This window comes from Petaurus breviceps, unplaced genomic scaffold (assembly GCF_028583685.1).
Source record: "Petaurus breviceps papuanus isolate PSGF00001 unplaced genomic scaffold, PetGlider_PUasm1.0 174, whole genome shotgun sequence".
Lineage (NCBI taxonomy): Eukaryota > Metazoa > Chordata > Mammalia > Diprotodontia > Petauridae > Petaurus > Petaurus breviceps.
Genome location: NW_027185761.1, coordinates 17,729,228 through 17,750,150, shown reverse-complemented (window position 1 = coordinate 17,750,150; position 20,923 = coordinate 17,729,228). Strand labels below are relative to the sequence as shown.

The window sequence follows — 20,923 nt, the reverse complement described above, 5'->3', positions numbered from 1 at the left end:
AGACAGACAGACAGACAGACAGACAGACAGACAGACAGACAGACAGATAGATAGATAGATAGATAGATAGATAGATAGATAGATAATCAGGATAGGAGGTTGGGGGCTGGATTGTGAGTGGAGAGCCTTGAATGCCTGGGCAAAGGAATTTAACCTCCATCCAATATGCTATAGGGAGTTTAAGGAAGGTTCTTGATGGCTCAACCATCCAAGTAGCAGTGGTGTTCCCAGTGGATGGAGGGTTGATGATGGCAGCAGAGAGAGACCAGGAAAGAGGCAGCAGGCCCTGGGTCAGGGTCTGGAACCAGGGTCTCCTCTCAGAGGGGAGAGAAAGTGACTGAACCTGCAGGGAACTCATGGGTGAGGGGCCCTCCACCAGAGCAGGTGGTATCTTCTCTGCAATGTATAATCTTAGAAAATTGCCCAATGGTGTCCAACTCAAATAAAAACAGTCCTTGCTGGCCACGTTTTGACTTAGAAAACCACAAATTAACATTATGCATTTCTATTTCCATTTTTCAAATGCTTTATTAACTTCTGATTTACATCATTTGTTTCCGCCAGATTTTGAGTTACAAATTTTCTCCCCGTTTTTCCCCTACCCACCACCCCAAAATAGAAGTCCCACAGGATATCCCCTCCTCCAATCTGCTCTCTCCCATATCTTCTCCCATACACCCTTCTTCTATTTCCATTTTAATCTGGTTCAGCTTTATTGGGGAGTGTTGCAAGCCCATGGTCTGACACCCTCTGGCAATACAATGGGAGCACATGTCACTTGACCAGGACCACATGGACAATATATGTCAAAGGCAGGACTTGAACTCAAGTCTTCCTGGCTGGAAGTCCAGCTTTCTATCCACTGCATTTCCCAGAAGAAAACTATCTGGGTTGGGAGGGGCCATGGAAACCATCTGTTCTTCTCATTCAAAATATGAGAGTGGGGAGTGGGGAAGCAATTTGCCCCAGGTCCCATAACCAGCCAGGATGAAAGCTCCAGATATCCTGATTCCTGTCTGCTTTTCTCTGCAGTGTGTGTACAACATTGGCTCTTGTATGATCAAGTGGAATCCAAAGACCAGGTGTGAGTCCCAGCTCTGCCCTTTTGTGACCTCAAACAAGTCCCTTTTCTCTCTGGGCCAGTTTTCTCTACTCTCAAGTGGGATGAGAAGGGGTGTTGACTGAGCTGCGATCTGAAGCCATTTATTACTTTAAAAGTCTGTAATTCATTTGCTTCCCTGCCTCAGTGGTTCATCAAAGTACTTTGGAGTCTCGGAAGAAGGATGGTCTAGAGCCCACTGGATCTTGTCTCTGGGAGACCTGGCCTCAGCCACTGTCCTTAGATCCCAGGGAGGACATCCCAAAGGCTCTGGAGCCAAATTAGTACAAAGGGAGCAGGAATGAGGGGGAAGGGAGCAAAATCAGACTCTGCTGTGGGTCTCCTCCCCCACCTCTGCCCACCCACTGCTCAAGGCTGGGCTGTTTCTGTCACTCCCAATTACCTCTCCCCATCTGGTTCTCGGGGTATTACTTGGCTGCAGCCTGGCTTCCCTGGGTCTCAGGGTCAGATGTGTAAGGAAAGAGACTATACCAGTGACTATAATGACCTCCTCCTTAACCTCTTTGGCAGCCTCATTGAGATAGTAGTAATAATAACATTTGTCTGGGCTGGGAGCCTCATCGGGGCAAGAACTAATGGATGAACTTATTATCTTTGACTCAAACTGGGTTGTCCTTCCAATCCCATGGCTCTGTCAGTAACACCACCATCTCCCCAAGCTCCCAGCTTCCCTCTCCTTCACCTCTCATTCTGGATCAGCTGACAAGTCCCACAGCCTACCCCTCTGAGGCAGCCTCTCATATCATTCTGCTTTCATCTGTTCCCACTGCCCCCCCCCCCCAAGCTTGGGCAGGTCCTCCATCCCATACCAGTGGCCTTCTCCATACTGTGCCTCTGACTATCGGTCTGTCCATCTCTCTCATCCAGCCATCACAGCTCCACCAGACTAATATTCCTCTTTCATGGTTTCAGTCATGTCATCATTTACTCCAGCATTATCAGTGGCGAATTATTTACCTCCTATCGATTTCTTTGCCTCTTATCCCAGGCTTTCAGAACCTGGTGCCACAGTGCCATTTCAGACTTGAAATATTCCCTTCCAGTCCTCCACACACCAGCCAAACTGAAATACTTTCTGTCCTCCAAACATGCCTACGTCTTTACTCATACAGACCCTCCTTCTTTGCCCATTAAACTCCTTCCTTTAATTTTTTTTCCAATTAATAAGTATTTTTCTTCTCTCCTTCTTACCTCTCCCACACTAGAAAAAAAAAGAAAAGAAAGGAAAAAAAGAACAAACTCTTGTAACAAATATGTATAGTCAAGCAAAACAAATTCCCATATTGACTATATCCCAAAATGTGGCTCATTCTGTACCCTGAGGCCTTCAGTCAGAAGCAGGGTAACAGGCTTAACCATTAGTTCTCTGGAGTCATGTAAACTCCCTCATCTGATATCACCTCTGTGAATTCTTTCACCACAGCCCCTGTGGGTAACAAATTTCCTCTCCTGACCTCCCATGGTACTTTGTACCTCTTGGATTCTTTTATCAAGTAATATTGTATATTATAGTTATCCCGGTTGTTGTTTAGATTGTCTTTCTAGATTGCAAGCTTCATGAGTGTCAAGTTCATGTCTTATCTTCCTGACCAGCAACTCCAAAGCAAACTGCCTCCATTCCAGCCATCATCCCTATCTCCTTCACACTAGGCTCCACTTCAGGCACCAGCAGGGGCTGGGAAAGGCCAGCTTCTGCTTGATTTAACCTAGGCCTCTACTTGGTTTCATGGCAACCAATTCCCAAGCATGCCACCTCCACTCCATTTCCACCTCCTGCATAGAGGCACCTTGAACTGTGCTCCAGAAACCACTCCAGGCTCTGACAAGTGAGTTTGCACCTTATTTTTTTCCAGAACCTCACTACTGGACTACCAACTTCCAGTCAAAGACATAAAAGAATTGAGCCAAGGTCACACAGTAAGTTAGGAGGAAAACTGGTACTTGGTTCCAGATCTGCCAGCTTCTTGATTCAAGGTTCTTTCTACTACCCCCTTCTTTTTTGTGATTTCACATTTTTGTTTTCCCCCCAATTATATGTAAAAACAATTTTTAACTTTCTTGTTTTTGAATTTGAAATTCTCTTCCCCAGCCCCCTCCTTGAGAAGGCAAGCAATTTGATATACATGTTATATGTGTACATCTACTACCCTCTTCTGAGGTTCATGGAGGGAGCTGAAGTCTTTGGGGCAGAATTTAGAGCAATGCCGTCTCCATCTTTCTTTGTAATCTCCTCTTCCCATCAAGGAATTCTCTGTGGGGGTCCCCTGGGAAGGTATGGCCATAGAACAGAAAAAAAAAGGTGGGGGGGGTGATAAGGATTCTACTCTATTGCTTGCCTTCTTGGGGAGGGGAGAGGAGAGAGGGAAGGGAAGGAGAAAAATTTCTAACTCCAAACCTTTAAAAAAAAAATTAATGTTGAAAATTGCCTTTACATGTAATTGGAAAAAATAAAATGCTATTATTAAAAAATAAAAGAATTCTGCTCTAGTTCTGGCTGTGTGATGCACTTTATTATTTCCCCTCATCTTACCTCAGTTTGCCCATCTGTAAAACAAGGGGAATAGCAATCCCTAGCCCCTCCCTCCCCTAGAATGCAGTAAAACCTTCCAAGTGTCTTTGTGAAATAAATAAGAGAAATAAGGCTGCCTCTCTCCAGTGCAAGCTTTATGAGTTGAGCAATGCCCCAGGCAGGGTGAGACCTTTCTTTCCAATTGCCCCCTCCCCACGCTCCCAAGCTCTTTGGGAACATCCCCAGTGAAAGTATTTCTCTCACGTTCCCTAGCCCGAAGGCATCAGCTTTGCAGGTCAACCTCTCAAGTTTCCAAGAGTTCATCCTCTCTCCTGATTGATCACTGAGGCCTGACATCCCCTCCCCCTTCAGGACCCACTGGTCCTATTCTTCACTCTCACTTGGGTCCTCTCTGACACCCTGAAGCCAGTGTTATTAACTATTTCATGGGTAGGAGCCTTGGCTTTTTCTTGTTCCTCTAGCCACCCCTCCCCGGTCTGGAGGCTCTTGGGGGACAGGAGCCACCCAAGGATATCCCAGAGCATCCCAGCACCTTTACTATACACAGAGTCCCTGCTCTCCCAACAAAAGATAGAAAGTGCATTTCCTTACCTCTTCTAGAGCCAAGATTGGACAATATACTTACATATCCTGGCTTCATTTTAGTGTCATTTTCCATCTTTTTTTTTGGAGGGCAATTGGGGTTAAGTGACTTTCCCAAGGTCTTTAGTGTCATTTTCATTGGTGTGATTGTAGGCTTTGTGAATATTGTTCTTCTGATTCCCCTTATTTCCCATTGCTTGAGTTCATACAAGTCTTCCCATGTTCCTCTGGATTCCTCATATTTATCATTTGCTTTGGCACAATAATGTTTCATTACATTCACACACCATCCTTTGTTCATCCATTCCCCAACCGATGGTCAATGGCTTTGTTTCCAGTTTTCCTGCTAGTGCAAGAAAGTGCTATTATTTATGTTTGGGTCTAAGACCTTCCCATCTGTTGTGGACTTTCTTTTTTTTTATTTATTTATGTACTTTTAGATTACAACATTCAGTTCCACAATCCCTTGAGTTGCAAATTTTCTCCCCTGCTCCCGTTCCTTCCCCCTCCATGTCATGCAATCCAATATAGGTTCTACAAATACCTTCACACTGAACATTAGTCTAGTTGTAAAGAAGGATTATAACCAATGGAGTGAACAGTGAGAAAGAAGGGACAAAACAAAACCCAAACACAAAAGAGAGCAAGTAATTTGCTTCAATCTGCATTCAGACTCTGTAGTTCTCTCTCTGGATGTGGATATTCCTTTCCATCATGAGTCCTTTGTTGTTGCCTTCTAACCTCGTACTGCTGAGAGGAGCCCAGCCTATCAAAGTTAGTCATCACACATAAGCTGTGTCTGTAATTGTGTACAGGGTTATCCTGGTACTGCTCTCCTCGCTCAGCATCAGTTTGTATAAGCCTCTCCAGGTTATTATGAAGTCTGTCTGCTCATTTCTTATAGCATAATAATATTCCATTACATTCATATACCACAACTTGTTCAGCCGTTTACCAATTGATGGGCATCCCCTTGATTTCCAATTCTTTGCCACCACAAAAAAAAAGGCTGTTATAAATATTTTTTGTATATATGGGTCCTCCTCCCACTTGTATGATGTCTTTGGGATACAGCCCTGTTGCTGGGTCAAAGGGTATGCATTTTTTTTGAGGGGGTTAAGTGACTTGCCTAAGGTCACACAGCTAATAAGTGTTAAGTGACTGAGGTTAGATTTGAACTCAGGTCCTCCTGACTCCAGGGCTGGTGCTCTATTCACTGTGCCACCTAGCCACCCCAAGGTATGCACATTTTTATAGCCCTTTGGGTATAGTTCCAGATTGCTCTCCAGAATGGTTGGATCAGTTCACAACTCCCCCAACAATGCATTAGTGTTCCAATTTTTCCACATCTGTCATGGACTTTCTTGGGCATTTGCCCAACAGTGGGGTCTTTGGGTCAGAGATATGAACATGTTACTGATTTTTCTGGCAGATTCAGAACTTCGCCACCGAGGTGTATCACCATGCTCACCTTCCCATGGCTCCTTTAGAATTGACGCCTTCCATCTTGCTGGCTAGTTTGCTGGGTGTAAGGCGCTGACCTGTTTTGGTTGGTATTTGCCTTATTTTTAGTGACTTAGAGCAACCTTTCACATGGCTGTGGATAGTTGTATTTACTTCCTTAGTCACATATCCATGATATCAAAAAGTGAGACTTTTTGTTTCTTAATTCTAAATTTTCACCGATTTCACTTTCTTTGCCAATTTTTCCTGGGCTCACTTGTACATAAATGTCATTGAGTATCAAGGCATACATTGACTAGGTTTGAAGGATCACATGAAACTATTAATATAATTTCTCTTCTTCTTCATTCCCTGTAACAAATGCTGATGTACAGACTACAATTAGCTCCATTACGGTCGTCATGAGCCCTGCAAAGTGAGGTGACCAAGTGTCTCATGAAATGCTTCTTGTTCCTTTTGGGTACGTGATGAAACCAGTTCTACCAGTGATTATCTTCATCGTTCCAAGGGCAGCCAGGTGGTGCAGTAATTAGAGCACTGAGCCTAGCATCAGGAAGACTCAAGTTTAAATCCAGCCTCAGACACTTACTATCCGTGTGACCCTGGGCAAGTCACTTAACCATGTTTGCCTCAGTTTCCTCAGCTGTAAAATGGACATAATGATAGCACCCAACTCCCATGGTTATTGGAAGGATTAAATAGGGTAATTGTGTAGCACTTAGCATAGAGCCTGTCACACAGTAAGTGTGACATAAATGTCAGTAGTTAGTACTACTATGCTGCCACCACCACTCCTCCTACAGGATGTAGAGGCCTTGGGTCTGAATCCTGCCTCTGCCATGCATTACCTGTGTGGCCTTGGCCAAATGTCTGAACTTCTCTGGGCCTGGGTTTCTTCCTCTCTAAGATGAGAGGGCTCTATTAAATGGTCTGTACAGTTCCATCCAATTCTAAATCTGAGTGCCTATGACCTCATGAAGCTCTGGTGAAGTGCTAGGACTCGTCTAAGGTCATATAGCCCCCAAGTATCAGAGCTGGGTTTTAAGCCCAGGCCTCTTGAATCAGCCTGGTGCTCTTTTGACTATATTCTACTACCTTTCACACTGGATCCCAAAAGACTGGAATCTAAAAAGATGAAATTGAATGGAGCTAATTGTAAATTTGGCTTCAGAACATCAATGAATGGGGGAGGATAGGCAAGTGAATGTGAAAAAGACCTGGATGTTAGGGGAGGGGGGAGGTTAGTGGACCACAGACGCAGTATGTCAACACTGTGACAGGACCTGAAAAATCCCAGTGCACTCTGAGAGTGCGCTGTGCTCTCACACCCCGTGCGGGTGTCCAGAACAAAGGCTCAGGCCTCCCTTTGCTCTGCCCCGAGTCAGTCCCCTATTAGATCATGTTCAGATGGAGACATCACATTTAGGCAAGAAGTGGAGAAACCAGAGCAAGTGCAAAGACCAAGCAGGATGGTGAGGGCACTGGAAGTCTTGCCATACGAGAATCAGTGGAAGGAACGTGGGATGTTCATAGGCTAACGAAGAGAAGACTTTCAACATAACATACTAGCTTTGTCCTGATGTATGTGAAGGGCCCTCACAGGGCCAGAACAAGGAGCAGTCAGTCAATAAGCATTCATTAAGTGCCGGCTGTGTGAGGGCCACTGGGCTAAGCACTGAGGACACAGAGAAAGGCCAAACACAGCCCCTTCCTTTGAGGAGCTCACCAGCCGATGGGAGAGACAATATGCAAGTGACTACATACAAATAAGCTACGTACAGGATGAAAAGGAGCCCGTGGGGGACACCACACCAGCAAGGCTTCCAGTTAATGGAAGGGAAGCATCAATAATCAGCACTGTGACAATCACAATGGAGAGGCTGAACCACATGGCCTTGGAGGTTCTTCCCAGGCCACGAGGACATAGATAAGTACATACAGAAGAAAGAGAAAGAGCACAAATACTAATCAGGACAGAGGAGTTGGGGAGGGAGGGCACTGGCTGTTGAGGGGAGCGCCTCGGAGAGAAGGTGGTGCCCATACAGCATCTTAAGAGAAAGGAGGGAGTCTCTGGGACCGAGGTAGAAGCTGACGTGAGGAGCAGGGAGGACAAAGGCAAAGGGCCCCGACATGAAGTATCATGTAGTTCAACCTCTTCATTTTGTAAATGAGAAAGGAAGGGCAGCTAGGTGGTGCAGTGAATAGAGCACCAGCTCTGGAGTCAGGAGGACCTGAGTTCAAATCCAAACTCAGACACTGGACACACTTACTAGCTGTGTGGCCGACCTTGGGCAAGTCACTTAACCTCAATTGCCTTGCCTCAATAAATAAATAAATATGAGAAAGAGAGGCCCAGAGAGGTCATTTATTTGTATTTCTTCTCTTTCTGTTTACTCCCAATGTGCCTGTGTTTGCCCTTGTCTCCTCTCCTAGGATGTGAGCTCAGAGTGGGGAGGAATTGCTTCGTTCTTTATACTGGCACATAGTGGGTACATAATAGCATGTGTTGATTGATTGATTCCACCCCTGAGGTTATGTGGTCTTCATTTTGGATTCTAAGGACAAAGGAAATGGGGTCCCTCCCTCTCTAGATCCCTGTACAGACTGAAGGAGTGCTAGGCCCAGTTCCACCTCTAGCCTTCGATGTAACCTTGGCCAAGTACCTTGACCTGAGTCTGAGTTTGTTTCCCTATATGATGAGGGCCTCGGGGTCAGCTTCTTGCTTGAAAGACACCAGTTTTGAGAAAGGGGAAACAAAAGAGAGAACCATTTTCCTTACTCTCAGCCAGAGGTCACCAGAATTTACCAGAAAGGCTAGCTTCTCTTTAAACAAACCCAACAGACAAAAAAAATAGCAGCACACAGTGTTAGAACTCAAAGGGACTTTAAGGCCCTTCCAGTCCCTTTATTTTACAAAGGAGTAAACCAAGACCCAGAGAGTGTAACTTACCCAAGGTCACACAGCAAATTCATAGCAGAACTGGGCCTTACACCTGTGCTCTCTGACTCTTGATCCAATAGACTATTCAGGTGAGCCCGCAGATTAGTTCAACAGAAACATTATAGAAGACAGAATTTATGTTTTGGGGGCGGGGGGGGTGGAATGGAGAGGAGTGAGTGAATAAAAGAAGTTAATGAATCCGCTTTTGGACCTGAGTTCCCTCATCTGTAAAATGAGAGGTTTGGACCCTGGTTTCTAAGGTCCCTTCCGACTTTGACCTTCAAGGATTCTAAAGCTCAGCTGCCTCTTAGGTCCTTACCTGAATGCTCCCTCGCTTTCTCCATCTCTCACCGAACATGTGTTTGCTTCCCTGTGCCTAGCACACAGTGCCTAGCATGTGGCAAACCCTTAGCCAGTCTTGAAGATTGATTGATTGATCGATCTCACCCTGTGCACCCCCTCCCTCCTGCCCTATTGTGATGAGTCGAGAAGTGGAGGAAATCCAGGTCCTGTATTAGCCCCGCATTCGAGATGGAGATTCACGCACCAGAAAGCTGACACAGGCTCCCATTGGCCTTATGAGCCCCCATGGCCAGCAGAGAGGGTGGATAGGCAGTGCTCACCTCCCTCTGTGGAGAGTTCCCAGGGGGTGGTCTGCCACAGCGCACTACAGGATTTCTGGGAAGGGGTTACTTGGTCCATTAAGGTCTACATGTACACCCCTGTGAGGCAAGCAATGTGGTCATCCCCATTTTACAGATGAGAAAACTGATTGTCCGGCCCCACTAGCATTCTGGAGGGGCTGGTTCTGACCTCGTTTGTGCTCTTTGGGAGAATAATAACCTTGTCAGCTTGATCCTCCCATAAACACTCCATCGTTCCCCTCCCAAATGTGTTAAAGGCCTCCTTGTGGATCGTTTACTGTTCGGTGGATAATAATATAGAAATGTCATTGTAAATACATGTATGGATATACATAGGGGGCCACTTTGGAAATGCACACGTGCATGCAGGAGATGTGTAAACATGTGCACACACTCATCTGGAACCCTAGCTAGTCCGTTCCTTGCCTAGGTGCTACCCAGGTCTGGGGAGGTCTGGTGGAAGCTGGTTGAATGAGGGGTTGGTTTTGTAATGGAAAGATCAGATGAAAGGGGGAAGGTGAAAAGAGAGAGAGAGGGAAGAGGGAGGAGGAAGGAGGGGGCTTGGCTTCTCTGCTGTGTCACCTGTGACTTAATTAGGCTGGGCAGCTGAGTGACTGGCCCTAGAAACCTGGCACATTAACCCGATGGCCTCCTGGAGCTCCCAGGAGAATGAGCACATGGAGCTGGTGCCTGGTAATTGGGTGACCTTCATGGCTGGGCAAACTCTTTCTCTGCCTGGGCTTCCCCATTACCAGGTCCTCCTCGGCCTGGCAGGGGATAGAGGGGATGGATTAACTATGATTTGACGACTTTGAATCTATTTCCAGTGAAGCAAATCGAGATTTAACCCCTCAAGGATCTGAGCCAAGGGGAGCTGGTTCATCTGAGCCCCAGCCTCCCTTCCCGAGCCAGGCATCGACAGACTGGATGCCCCCCTAAAGCTGCCAGGATAGGAGTGCCTGCCTCACTCCTGCCCTGGGAGGATCACTGCAGAGTGCAGCTCCGTGGATAGAGGCTCAATTTGGAGTCCAAGGATCTGGGTTCAAATCTTGTCTCTGCCACTTATATACTACATTGTTATTGCTATTGCTGCTGCTGCTGGGGCTGTTTCTGTGACCTTAGGCAACTCACGGGGCTTCAGCTCCTCATTTCAAAAAGAAGTGGGTTGGACCAGATGGCTGAGAAGGGACAGAAATTCTTCACCATGGTTGGGACCACAGCTTGGCACGTCTTGTTTTCTGCCAAGTCTCCAGAGCCATGCCATGGTTGGTCTCAGCCCTGGGGGCCCTACTTACCTCCTGATGACACCCTATAGTCAGGGAGCTGGGAGAGAAACCAGAGGCTAGCTGGGGCGTGTCCAGCTCCTCAGTAACTTCCCCTCTCTCCTGCCCCACATGCCCACATGTGTTTAAGACAAGTCCCAGGCCAATCTATATTCCATCAAATTGAGCGTGAGATGCCTGCCTGCAAAACCTATCAATCTCTGTCCGTCTCCCTCTGTCTCTTTAATTAGGGGAGCCCCACTGAAATATCTCCCCATCGGCTCTGGGAGGATGGTGCGTTCCCGGGCCCTAAGCATAAATCTCAAGTTATCAGGTGCCAAAACGCTGTCAGGGCTGACAGATTGGAGAAAAATACACCCACAGGCCAAATGTGATCCATTATCCTGGGCAGAGGAAGCCCAGAACCCAGGAGCTTCCTGAGCTCTAGTGGACTCTGTTCCCGCTGCCTGTCTGTGTGTCTGTCACTGGCTCTCACCCCTCCCCCAGGTGACAGGGAGGTTGGACCAGGGCAAGCTGGAAGAGAGCCTACTCCCTCCTGGTGAAGGGATGAGTTTGCTCCATGAGTGCCCAGGGCTGAGATGAGTCATGGTTGGTTGTCCAGCTCCACTGCACCAGAAAGGAGTTTGGTCTGGCACTGCTGCCCAAACCCAGCCATGGGGCATTGGAGCTGGATCCTCACAGCTGGGCCAGGCAGCAGAGCATTCAAACCCAGGACCAGCCCAGGGGCCCCAAGGCATCCCACAGGGTCTCTTCTTTGCAGCCACAGCTGCAAGTGAAGACTGGTTGGGTGTGTGTGTGGGGGGGGGGGTGATACACTGTGCTAGTGGCTGCTGGGATGCCCTTGTTGGCAAGATCAGAAAATGCCAGCCAAGCAACAAGCATTTATCAATCACCTATTATATAATAGGCACTGGACCAGAGGAAGGTGGAGGCAGTGAGTGTGCTTGGGTCCTGAATGGCTGTCTGGCCTTAGAGCCAGAGTATCTTTTAAGGCTCCTTCTTTATTTTAAGGAAGAGGAAATGGAGAGCCAGAGAAGGTCAAGGTTTTGCCTATGGTCACACACTCCAAATCCTGGGCTCTTATGGATGAGCTTTGGATTGGTGGAGAGGGGGACAGGAAGGGCATTCCAGGTGGAGAGAAACAGTGTGAGCAAAGGCCCAAAGGTGGGAAGGGGCAAGGTATAGATGGGGTATCCTGAAGAGATCCTGGTTGGAGGTGAGGGTACATGTTAGGGATCTGCTGCTGTTCTATTGTGTTTGACTCTCTGTGACCCCATTGGGGGTTTTCTTGGCAGAGATACTGGGGTGGTTTGCCATTTCCTTCTCTGGCTCATTTTACAGATGAGGATAAGTGACTTGCTCAGGGTCACACAGCTAATATGTATCTGAGGGCAGATTTGCAATGCAGAAAAAAATGTCTTCCTGACTCTAGGCTGGTGTCTATCCATTGTGCCACCTAGTGGCCCCATTAGGGATCTGGAAGAAAGTAAATTGGAGGAAAGGAGTGATAAAGGCATGGACACAGAAAGACAGACAGAGAGAGGAGAGGAAAAGACAGAAGGGAAAGGACAGGGGAAGGCAAGAAAAGGGAAGGGGAGAGGAAGGGGAGGGAAGGGAAGGGAAGGGAAGGGAGGGGAAGGGAAGGGGAGGGGGAAGAGGGAGGGGAGGGGAAGGGAAGGGAAGGAAAGGGGAAGGGAGGGAAGAGAAGGAAAGGGTAGGGAAGGGAATGAAAGAGGAAGGGGAAGGGAAGGGGCAGGGGAGGGAAGGGAAAGGAAGGATCACAGGTGCCAGGATGAAGAATTGGATTTGATCCTGTTCGAGCATGGGGAGCCATTAAAGGGTTTTGATCAAGAGAATGACATGAGCTGTGCTTTAGAAAGATTAATCTGGCAAGTGATGCAGAACACAGTAGAGGGGAAGAGAGGCTGGGGGCAGGCTGAGCGGCCAGGCAGCCTGCAAATTCAGCATGAATGAGAATCCTCATCCTTCTCTCTTCTTTCTGACTCTTCCTTGATGGAAGGCTTGTCCACAAGATCATCAAGTGATCTTCTCTCTCTCTGTCCTTATTCCAAACGTCTTTTGTCCACATTTGAGCTGAGACTGGCTGTCTCTCTGAAGGCTTGCTGCCGGGGAGGAAGGAGCAGTAGGGAGGTGTGGGGGAGAAAGAAAAACTATGGCATCTCCAGGGATCTCATCCTAGCACAGCTGGGCCCAGGGAGCCCTGCCAAGAGTGGGCCAGCCAGATGGCAAGGTACCAGTGAGAAGACAACCGTCAGCACCTTGCCAAGTACCTTGTGCCTTTGTCGGCTCCATTCTCCCAGACGCTGGTCATTTTTCTGCTTGCAGGCAGGAGAAAGTGGAGTTTATTGACTTTGGAAGGGCTCCATTGCTGCACCACGTGGCACAGACTCTCCCTGCCTCTGCCTCGCCCACCTAGACTAGACACACCAAGATGATGGTACCCACCCCACCCCCCAGCAGTGGGAGTGGCCTACACCAAACCATTCATTCATTCACTTACTCAATTAGAGCTTCCACTTTGAAGTGCCTATGTGGTACAATTAACAGAAAGCAAGTTTCAGAATAAGGAGGACCTGGGTTCAAGTCCCACCTATGACGTATAGTGACTGTGTGACCCTGGGCAAGTCATTTAACCTCCTCAGTGCTCTAGACAACTCTCTAAGACTATAAGGTAGAGAAAAGGTACCAAAGTCCCCTCCTCCCTTCCAGCTCTAAATCTGGGCAGCTAGGTGGTGCAGTGGATAGAATGCTAGACCTGAGGTCAGGAACCTGAGTTCAGATCTAGCCTCAAACACTTCCTGACTGCTTGCAGTATTTTCTTCTTGACCTGGGAAATCTGGAATTTGGCTATAATATTCCTAGGAGTTTTTTTTTGGAGATCTTTTTCAAGAGATGACCAGTGAATTCTTTCCATTTCTATTTTGCCCTCTGGTTCTAGAATATCAGGGCAATTTTGCTTGATATTGCAATTCTTGCAGGATGATGTCTAGGCTCTTTTTTTTGATCATGGCTTTCAGGTAGTCCAATAATTTTCAAATTATCTCTTCTGGATCTATTTTCCAGGTCAGTGGTTTTTCCAATGAGATATTTCACACTACCTTCTATCTTTTCATTTGTTTGGATCTGTTTCATAGTATCTTGATTTCTCATAAAGTCATTAGCTTCCATTTTCTCCAATCTAATTTTGAAGGAATTATTCTCTTCAGTGAGTTTTTGAAATTCCTTTTCCATTTTGCAAATTTGGCTTTTTAAGGCATTCTTCTCCTCATTGGCTTTTTGGGCCTCTTTTGCCATTTGAGTCAGTCTATTTTTAAAGGTGTTATTTTCTTCAGTGTATTTTTGGGTCTCCATTAGCAGGCTGTTGACTCTCTTTTCATGATTTTCTTGCATCATTCTCATTTCTCTTCCCAATTTTTCCTCCACTTCATTTACTTGATTTTCAAAATCCTTCTTGATCTCCTCCATGGCCTATAACCATTTCATATTTTTCTTGGATGCTTTTGATGCAGGAGTTCTGACTTTGCTGTCTTCCTTCCGCTCCATGCCTTGATCCTTTTTGTCCCCCAAAAAAAGGATTCTGTGGTCTGTTTGTGCTTCCTCTGCTTGCTCACATTGCTAGTCAATTACTTGACTTTTGGGCTCTTTGCCAAGGTAGAACTCTGCTTCCAGAATGGAGAGAGCTTTGTCCCAGATAGCTGGGGTTTTCACAGCTGCTGGAGCTATTAGGAGGGCGCCCTCTCTACAGCCCCCACAAGCTCTGGCTCACTGGTCACACATCTCAGGGCCACCACCCAAGACAGTGACCCAGATCCAAGCAGGTTAAAGCAAGAGCAATAACCCTCTGCATGGTCGCTTGGATCTGCAGTCCAGGAGCTCTTGAGACAGCCAGGCAGCACAGCCACCATGCCTCTACTGCTTCTTGCCCTGGGGGCAAGGACCAGACTGCTTTTCCTTGACACCCCCCCCCCCGCAGTTCCAACAGAGTTCCACACTGACCTTTTACTTTGTCTTTGGTGTTTATGGGTTGAGAAGTCTGGAAGCCACCACAGCTGCTGGTGATTCACTCTCCTCAAGTCTGCTCTGGCTGCTGCTGGTCAGGGCTGCCCTGGGACCAGAACCGTGGCTCCCATGGGGCAGTGCTCAGCTCCCAGCTCTGTGCAATAGACCCTGTTGGCCTGCCAGGCTGCCTTCAGCAAGAGATTTGTTTCTCTCTGTCACTTTGTGGGTTCTGTAGCTCTAAAGTTTGATTATAGTCATTTTTTTACATGTAATTGGAAGTGACTGGAGCGGGAGCTCACACCAGGTTTGTGCTTCTACTCCACCATCTTGACTCCATCCCCCCAAGACACTTTCTAGTTCTGTGACCCTGAGCAAGGCACTCAGCTTCTGCCTGCCTCGGTTTCCTCATTTGTTAAAAAGGGATAATAGCAGCACCTCTCAATCGAGGTTTTTATGAGGATCAGATGAGATAATAATTGTAAAGTGCTTAGCACAGAGTCTGCACACAGTAGGCACTACATAAATGCTGGTTATTATCATTATTGGATCTCAGTTTTCTCCCATGTAAAATGAGGGCAAATCATACAGTTTAAGAGGTGCCAAAGGGGTCATGAGTAAAAATAGGAGTCCCAGATCAGACCATCCCTAAAGCTTTTAGTTTTATATCCTATGAGTGTCTAAGAACAGACATCAGAGAACTTCAGAAACTCTAGACTGTACAACCCCTGAGGGCAAGGACCTACCTTTTATCTTATCTTTGCATAGTGCCCAGCACATAGAAGGTCTCTAGTAAATGTTTTTTGGATTGAATTGTTGAACAGAAGATTAGAGCTGGAAGGAACCTTGACTAGTCCAAAGGAAGGAGAAATCACTTTGGGTTGGAATAGTCAGGGCAGCTTTACCAAGGAGGTGGGGATGGGTAGGATCCAGCAGGGTAGGGAGAGCAACATCTATAAAGACTTGGCCTACTTGGGGGACAGCAAAGAGCCTAGTTTTAGCTCATGGAAATCACAGGATAGGAAGGAAAAAAGGAGGGAGGGAGAGAGGGAAGGAAGGGAGAAAGAAAGGAGGAAGGAAAGGAAGAAGTAAGGAGGGAGGGAAGGAAGGAAAGGAAGAAGGGAGGAAGGAAAGAAGAAAGAAGGAGAGAGAAAGAGGGAAGGAAATAAATATCTATGAAGCATCTACTATGTGCCACCCACTGTGTTTTACAAATAGTATTTCAGTTTATCTTCACAAGAACCTGAGAAGTAGTTGTTTTTATTATCCCTTTTACCGTTGAGGAACTGGGGCCAATGGAGGGTGAGTGATGTGCCTGGGGGTCACACAGTTAGTATCTGAGGTCACATTTGGACTCGGGCCTTCCTGAGTCGAGGCCCAGTGTCCTATCACCGCACTGCCTCTGGGGGGGATCTTTGAGACCGTCTAGCTCAGTTCCCCCCCAGGTCCAGAGAAGGGAGTGCCTCTCCCAGGCTCGCAGAGGAAGTGAGTGACATAGCCACCTCAGACACTCTCCTGACTCTGCTAGCTCACTGCTTTTAAGCCACCAAGCGGTTTGTGAGTCTTCCTTTGAAAACTGACCACTGCACCACTCTAGGGCAGCCCCTTTGTGCCTCCAGGATAAAGTTGTCAGTCAGTCCGCAGGCCTTTCTTAGGCCCTCACTATGTACCAGACAAGTGCTGGAGGCAGAACAAGGCAAAAACAGCCCCTGCCCTCAAGGAGATCACATTCTAATGGGAAGAGACACCCCCAAAATCACGAAGTACAGATGAGACCCTTGAGTGCTGGCCTCCAGGCGCTTCCAGGGACCCCTGCAATGGCTCCCAGAGGAGAATGTTCCAGATACATTGGGTTTGGGATGAGAGAGTGGAGGTGGATTAGAGGAGAGTGTGGTAGAGTGTGACCCAGATGAGACCATGCAAAGGGGCCAGAGAAGGAGCATCGGAGGAGGCAGAAGGATAATCAGGGGAGATTCCCCCATGGGCCAGAGGCTGTCAGGAGGCCAAGGCCCACAAGGGCTGAGTCCTCAAGAACTCATTGCTCCCTTTGGAGATCATGTTCTAGGGATGATGGAGGTGGAAGCCAGGAGAGAGAAGGAAGGAAGGAAGGAAGGAAGGAAGGAAGGAAGGAAGGAAGGAAGGAAGGAAGGAAGGAAGGAAGGAAGGAAGGAAGGAAGGGGAGACGCTTCAGAATTGGAACCTTTCACCTTAATAAACCCCCACTTACCTCCTTCTTCATCTCCAGAGCTCAGAATCCTCCTCTTTCTGCAAAACTTAACCCATGGGGGTGGCTAGATGGTACAGTAAAGACAGCACCGACCCTGAAGTCAGAGGGACCTGAGTTCGAATCCAGCCTCAGACTTACTAGCAATGTGACCCAGGGCAAGTCACTTGACCTCAGTTGCCTTAAAAAAAAAGCTTAGCTCAGGTACCACAGCCTTCATGAAGCCTTCCTTGCCTCACCTTGCTGGTTCCCTCTCCCACTTCAGTTTACCTTGGATTACCTTTATCTGAGTATGTGTTGAGTCTTTCCAGTAAAAGCAAGCTTCCTGAGGGCAGGGACTACTTCATAGTTTTGGGCTTTGTATCCTTGGCTCTCACACAGTGTTTAATGAAGTGAGTTGCATTTTAATCCTCTCTGTACCCACCTTTACCATCTGGAGGTTTTATTGCCTTGAAGCAAACAGGTTTGAAATAGTATGAGGATATGATTTTGATGGAATACTACCGAGCTATAGGAAATGATGAGCCCAACGATCTTAGAAAAGCATGGAAAGATTTGCACAAAATAAGGAAGAACTAAATGAGCAGAAGCAAGAGAATGCTGTGCTCGGTGACACAGCATTGTTTCAAGAACAGCTCTGAGTGAACAAGTCATTTTGACTATTAGAAATGCCCAATTGAACTACAAAGGAAGATGCTATCTGCATCCAGAGAAAGAGATTATAGATAAAAGTAAGTACAGAATAAGTTTACATTTACATACATATTTGTGTCTAATGGTAGCCAACTCTGGGGCAGCCGGAAGGAAGAAAAAAAAGGAATGTACACAATAGTTCTGCTATGTATTTGAAAGGGTCATCTTTTTATTGGATGGTGTTATGGAAATGCTTGTTTTATTCCATAAAATAAGAAAAAAAGAAAGTTTGAGGTATGTTATCTGGGTAGCATGCCCTCTCCCCAGGACCTGAGAGGACTCTCCTGGCCCTGGGATTCTTGAGCAGACCATTGAACTGAGTGCCCCAATCCCCTGCCTAGACCAGCTTTTCACGGGCTAATAGGCATCAGGAAAGACCTGAGCAAAGAGGAGGGGTGATCTCTGATGCTTCAGCAGACAAAAGAGTCTGCTGGGTGGTAGGTGAATTGATCTCCTCCCAAGGCTAGTGGGTGATGGGGGCAGCAAAATAAACTCCACTTTGGGGGAAGGATGTAACTGCAGAGGGGAAGCCAGCAGGAGGTTTTACAAGCACTGGGTAAGGGATAGATAGGGTACAGGAGAGAGCCTTGGTCATTGAAACTGTGCCCCGAGGAGCAAACCTTCTAATGGGAGACACTGCAGGTCAATGATTCAGCACGTTCTAGATACATGCAGAGCAGATGGAAGGTCATCTTGGAGGGGAAACACCATGCTGGGGTGACAGTAAAGGCTTCTGCCTGAACCTGGGAGTTGGACTGAGTCTGGAAGAGAGAAGAGGACAGGGCATCCAGGCATGGAAGGGTACTAGGTCAGAGACCCAAGGCAGGGAGATGAGTGTCCTTTTGAGAAAATACAAGAAGGCCAGTGTCCTCAGCTGGTGGAGCAGAGGGTGTGCAGAGGGGCAAAGTGTAAGACGCCTGGGGGGGAAGAGCTGACCTCTGCCCTGACTTCCCTGTCCTCCCCAGAGCCTTCAGCAAAGCCCTGAGTTTCTTTTTTTTTTTTTAAAGCAATCGGGGTTAAGTAACTTGCTCAAGGTTACACGGCCAGGTGTTTCTGGGTGGGTGCTAAGTGTCTGAGCCCGGGATTCGATCTCTCCAGATCTTCTCAACACTGGAGCCGGTGCTCTTACTCGCTGTGCTACCTGGCCACCCCTAAAGCCCTGAGTTTCATTTGGGCTATTAGATGCTACAGTTCAGATAGTGGTAAAAGTCACTGGTTAACATCTGATGTCTAGTGTGTAGCTAACCCTGGGATGGTAGGAAATAGGCCCTACTGGAGGAAACAGTCACACATAGGGAGTGCTCCCGAAACATGGACCAACAGAATAATGTGTGTGAGAGCTGCAAAGGACCTTGGCACTTGAATATCAGAGCTGAAAGGAACCTTAGAACAGAGAATGGCAAAGCTGGAAGGGACCCTGGAGCAGGGAATGTCAGTCATTAGAACACAGAATGGCAGAGCTAGAAAAGGCTTTAGATACTGTCTTCTCTAACCCCTTCACTCTATGGATGGAGAAGCTCACTGTGCATGCCTCGGCACCCCGGGGTGGCTTAGCCAGCAGGAACACGGGGAGCCTTCAGAAGCCCCTTTCTCTGCCATCCCTGTGCTCAGCTCCTTCAGTCCTCTCTTTTGTCCCACACAAATGACGTGATCTGCCCAAAGTCTGGCCACTGGCCAGCCTGGGATTTGAACCAGGGTCTCTGACTCCAGTCCTATGATTTGGCTTCACCAGTACCTTCTCTAGATTCTCAGTGTAGGAAAAAGGCTCAGAGACGAGGAAATGTTAAAATGCTTAGCCAAATGGAAATGACAGGCTGGCTGTGACCAAGCTCTGAGTGGGGCAATGGGGCCCTCTAGGGACGGAGACTCCCCAGCACCCACTTCCCCTAGCCCCCCAGGTTTGGTCTGACCTGATTGGCCAGATTGCTTCTTCAGACTGTTGTTCCCTCAGGTCCAAGAGTCTGGGCTAGACCAAGGCACGGAGGCCCAGGCTGGGTGAGGCCTTGTCTGGCTGGCTTCACTGACATCAGCCTTTAAGGAAAGGCCCCAGACAGCCCCGGCTTCCCTCAGGAAGCCATTAGGCAACGTTGTCCCCAAGCGGTGCATGTCTGTCTTGAGCCTTTTTAGAAACTCAGCCTTGATAGTGGGGAAGGAGCCTCTGTCTGAGAGTCAGCAGTCCTGGCTTGGAGTCCAAACTGCCTCTTCGGAGCCTGTGACCGAGGCCTCAGCCTTTCTTGTCTCTGATCTGAAGTTTCCTTCTCTATAAAATGGAGCCACTGATGCCAAAAAACTAGCCAGCCTGGGCTTTTGTGAGGAAAAGTGCTCTGTAGATGGCAGTGCCCGCTGTAGACCCGTGGACTGGGACTAAGAAGCTCCAGACTGAGGCAGCTTGTAGCTCCCCAGACTTGCCCCTGTCTATATACAAGTTCGGTTATGAGTTAGACCCCCTGGGAAAAGGGAACAATTTTTCCCTCAGCTGCTGCCCAGGCCAGTCTGAGGCTGGGCCTGGTTAAAGTTTAACCTTCAGGTTAGGTTAAGGCTCACTCTGGCTGGGGAGCCGCCCCCCCAAATGAGCTGAGCTAATTTCACATGTCTGACCACTGCTTTCCCTGTTAGCCTTCATTCCTGGGCCCTTCCCAGGCTACCCAGAGGCAGAGAGGCCAGGCAGAGGCTCACTGGAGAGCATCTGGAGCCGGGCCCAGCTGGGTGCCTTGTCCTGACTCCTCTTGCTAGATGACTATCCAGTTAGCCCACAGCTCCAGTAGCAGGGGGCGGTCTGGCCCTCGATTATCCAGGAGGGGCGACCAAAACAGGTGCTGCATCCTTCGCTGTAGGCAACGACACCAGGGCTTGGCAAGCAGCCCGGACAGCCAGCCAGCCCAGGTGGGGGAGGAGGAGGGGAGAGAAAAACAGCTGCTCTCCCTGCTACTCAGACTCCCTCGCACCCATCTCCAGACTGTCACCTCCCCATGCTGCAGCATCACTAGGCAGCTTGCGGCCAAGAGACCAGCATAGGAGAACTAGGGAACCCCCTACTCTTGAATTTGATTGGTGGGTTACAAGTTTTTGTATCCCAGGCAGTTATTCAGCACAGGGCTGTTGTAAAAGTGGGTGTTCAGCAAATGCTCCTTAAACACATAAAAAGTAGCCTCCTCCACCACTTACATCAGTGCCTGATTTTCCACCATTAAAGCTTGATACCTTTGAGTTAAACATTGCCCTCTGTGTCCTGAGCCCCAAACACCTCAGTGTGAATGGGTTTATCATAAACTTTCTGACAAGTCAGACAGGTGACTGAGAGGGCAATGTCTAACCCAGAGAAGCACACCTCTAATGGGACCCCTCCCTAGTTACCCACCCCTGTAAGTACTGGTAATCCAAACTATCCCTCACATACTCACTCTGGCCAGGGCTTTCTCACCCTT

The 20,923-nt window shown here is 47.9% G+C and overlaps 1 protein-coding gene across 3 annotated transcripts in view; it reads left to right on the top strand.

Annotated features, from left to right (window-relative positions):
• Positions 1-3,576, top strand: part of CHCHD6 (coiled-coil-helix-coiled-coil-helix domain containing 6) — a 350,778-nt gene extending 347,202 nt beyond the window's left edge. Inside the window, exon 5 of one of the 3 annotated variants that reach the window (XM_069083837.1) lies at positions 2,974-3,576. In XM_069083837.1, the coding sequence (XP_068939938.1) occupies positions 2,974-3,432 (459 nt within the window). In that variant the 3' untranslated portion in view covers positions 3,433-3,576. The remainder of the gene's footprint in view (positions 1-2,973) is intronic. The other 2 variants (XM_069083836.1, XM_069083835.1) reach the window with 2 other exon arrangements.
• The last annotated feature ends 17,347 nt before the right edge of the window (positions 3,577-20,923 follow it).